The sequence below is a fragment of the Hemibagrus wyckioides genome, linkage group LG19 (assembly GCF_019097595.1).
Source record: "Hemibagrus wyckioides isolate EC202008001 linkage group LG19, SWU_Hwy_1.0, whole genome shotgun sequence".
NCBI classification, from domain to species: domain Eukaryota; kingdom Metazoa; phylum Chordata; class Actinopteri; order Siluriformes; family Bagridae; genus Hemibagrus; species Hemibagrus wyckioides.
In genome coordinates, this window is record NC_080728.1 from 23,341,870 (window position 1) to 23,344,472 (window position 2,603).

At 28.1% G+C, this 2,603-nt stretch overlaps 1 protein-coding gene across 1 annotated transcript in view; it reads left to right on the forward strand.

Annotated features, from left to right (window-relative positions):
* LOC131369928 (scavenger receptor cysteine-rich type 1 protein M130-like) overlaps nt 1-1,538 on the forward strand; it is a 7,493-nt gene extending 5,955 nt beyond the window's left edge. The window contains exons 13-14 of the mRNA XM_058416803.1: nt 178-237; nt 657-1,538. Coding sequence (XP_058272786.1) covers nt 178-237; nt 657-772 — 176 coding nt within the window. The 3' untranslated portion in view covers nt 773-1,538. The remainder of the gene's footprint in view (nt 1-177; nt 238-656) is intronic.
* The last annotated feature ends 1,065 nt before the right edge of the window (nt 1,539-2,603 follow it).

Sequence of the window (2,603 nt, forward strand, 5' to 3'; positions counted from 1 at the left end):
AATTATAAAAAAAAATCTGTTGTCATTGACATGGTGAAGTTTTCTGTAAGAAAATTATATTTCATTGTTTTTCAGATTAAAATCCTCTGCTTCATCACACCACCCTGTAACTCAGTATTTTACTATAACAGCAACACACACAGTGGTTTATTACTGATTCATTTATTTGTTCATTAGACAATCCAGAAGATTATGATGATGTCATCACTGAGGAACAGGATGTAGGAGAGACAGAAGGTGAGTGACTTCCTGTTTATTCTGTAATGTACATAAGTTCACAGGCAGCAGAGTAAAAGATTAGATTATATATGATTATATTATATATGGTATATAATAAATATCAACTTTCAGATCAGATTTTAGAACAAATATAATTAAACATGTGCATTTATTAAACAGTTTAGATAAGATCTACTGTAAATATTATCTATGATATATAACATAAACATCAGCTTACTGTTTTTATAACAAATCTCCATTCAGTCAGATTAAGAAAACTGATCTGATAAATGTCCTCTGTTCTCTTCATTTATTGTTGAAATATCAGAGAAATCCTACATAGTGCATCATTTACTGTATTTTAAGGTGTTACAAAACAATTACTATTAATACAATATAAATGATATATTAAAGAAGTAAATGTGTTTATTTTACAGAATATGATGATGTGGAGGAGAAATCTCAGAAAGACAGGGACCATGTGACTGAGACACGCCCCCAAAGGCCTTTTCTCAGGAAATTACATTTCAACTTTTATAAACACAAAAAATGATTTTATTTTACTTCCAATAATTTCATTCATTCTGAACCATGTTCATTTTCTCACCTTGTTATTAGCAAATAGATTAGGGAGAGTTAAATCACCTCCATTATTACTGAACCAAATGTTTCCAGCTTTCCTTTTACAACACATTTAGTGCTATAAGTCATAGTGAGCTTAAATATCACTGACACACCACACCTCATTTATCTCACCAGTTTATTCCATCAAAATGGCCATAATGTTCATTTCAATCTTTTGGTGAAACATCTGATCTTATCATTCATGTCTAACTGAAACTTGGGAATCTGTTATTCAGTGTTTTTAGAAATGAGTTAATTACATTCCACTTGTTAGATGAAAACTTTATTACATATGTTAAAAATTATTACAATCCAGAAATATGCAACTGTCTGAAATAGATAAAGATTTTTCATTTATTATGCTCAGGTAATGTTTTATATATTAAGATCTAATTCAATATTCTATGTTTTCTATGTTGATTTTCTATATGGCTATATGGAACTAGAAAGTGTTGATTAATTTTTCACAACAACACGGCTCTGATAATAGTTAAAATCTTATCATTCATGTCTAACTGAAACTTGTGATTCTGTTATTAAGTGTTTCAGAAATGAGCCAGAATAAAACTTATTACAAATATTAAAATGTTAATATATATATATATATATATATTCAATTCAATATATATGTCACACCTGAATTATAGTAAAATAATTTTTCTTTTAGTTATTTAATAGTTACGACTGCCACATAAATGATTCTAATAAATGATTCATTTGAATATTTTATTTTTCCTACAGTTCTTTCTACAGTCCTTCTCATTATGTAAGCCCATAATAAACTGATTTAAAACATGTTATATAACAAAGAATAGTGTATAATCATTTTTGTTGACATTACTAATAGATGTTTATTTAACATTTATAGAAAGAGTCTCGAGTTTCAGTTCTTTGTAACAGTTATTTATTATTATTTCAGCAGCTGCAGTTAAAGTAATCCTGAAAGTCGGGGTGTTGCAGCCCCATCAGCAGCCTTACTTCCTGCCTCCTTGTATAGAATGAGAAATGGACAAGGAATTTAAATATTTTGTCTAAATAAACAATATGTAAGCAAATGCAACCTTTTTATCCATAGTAAGTAAATATTGTGCCTTATTCTGAGCGCTGTATTCACCTTTTTCACTATTTTATTACATATTGTTTACTTAAACAATTGATTAAATAAAAGTGCTTTTATAATATAATGTGATTATGTGGTTTGTGGCTCTTGTAGTGATAAATCTGTGGTCAGTGTCAGGCAATAAAAATAAATAAATATTTATATATTTATACTCTATACTCACGGGTAGCCGCAAACGAGACCATATCACACCGATTTTACGCTCTGCACTGGCTGCCAGTCCGATATCAAATTGATTATAGAATTCAAATCTATGTTAAAAATTTAAATAAAAAATTTTATTAATTTTCCTGCTTCTATCCTTGTTCATTTTTATTTTTTTTCCTCTATCTTTGGACAGTATTTTGGCAAATTAAGGTTGAATTTAATTATACGATTAAATTTAATTTAATTTAATTTAATTTAATTTAATTTAATTTAATTTAATTTAATTTAATTTAATTTAATTTAATTCTAATTAAATTTGCTTTAGAAATAAAATTGAATTGAATTGAATTGAATATATTAATCAGAAGGTTGTGATTTCAAATCCCAGCACCAGCCTGAGCGCGACCTCCACTGCATACTAAAAACTTCAGATTATTGAATAAATGTAAATGCGCGTACACACACACACACACACACACACAGAGACACACAC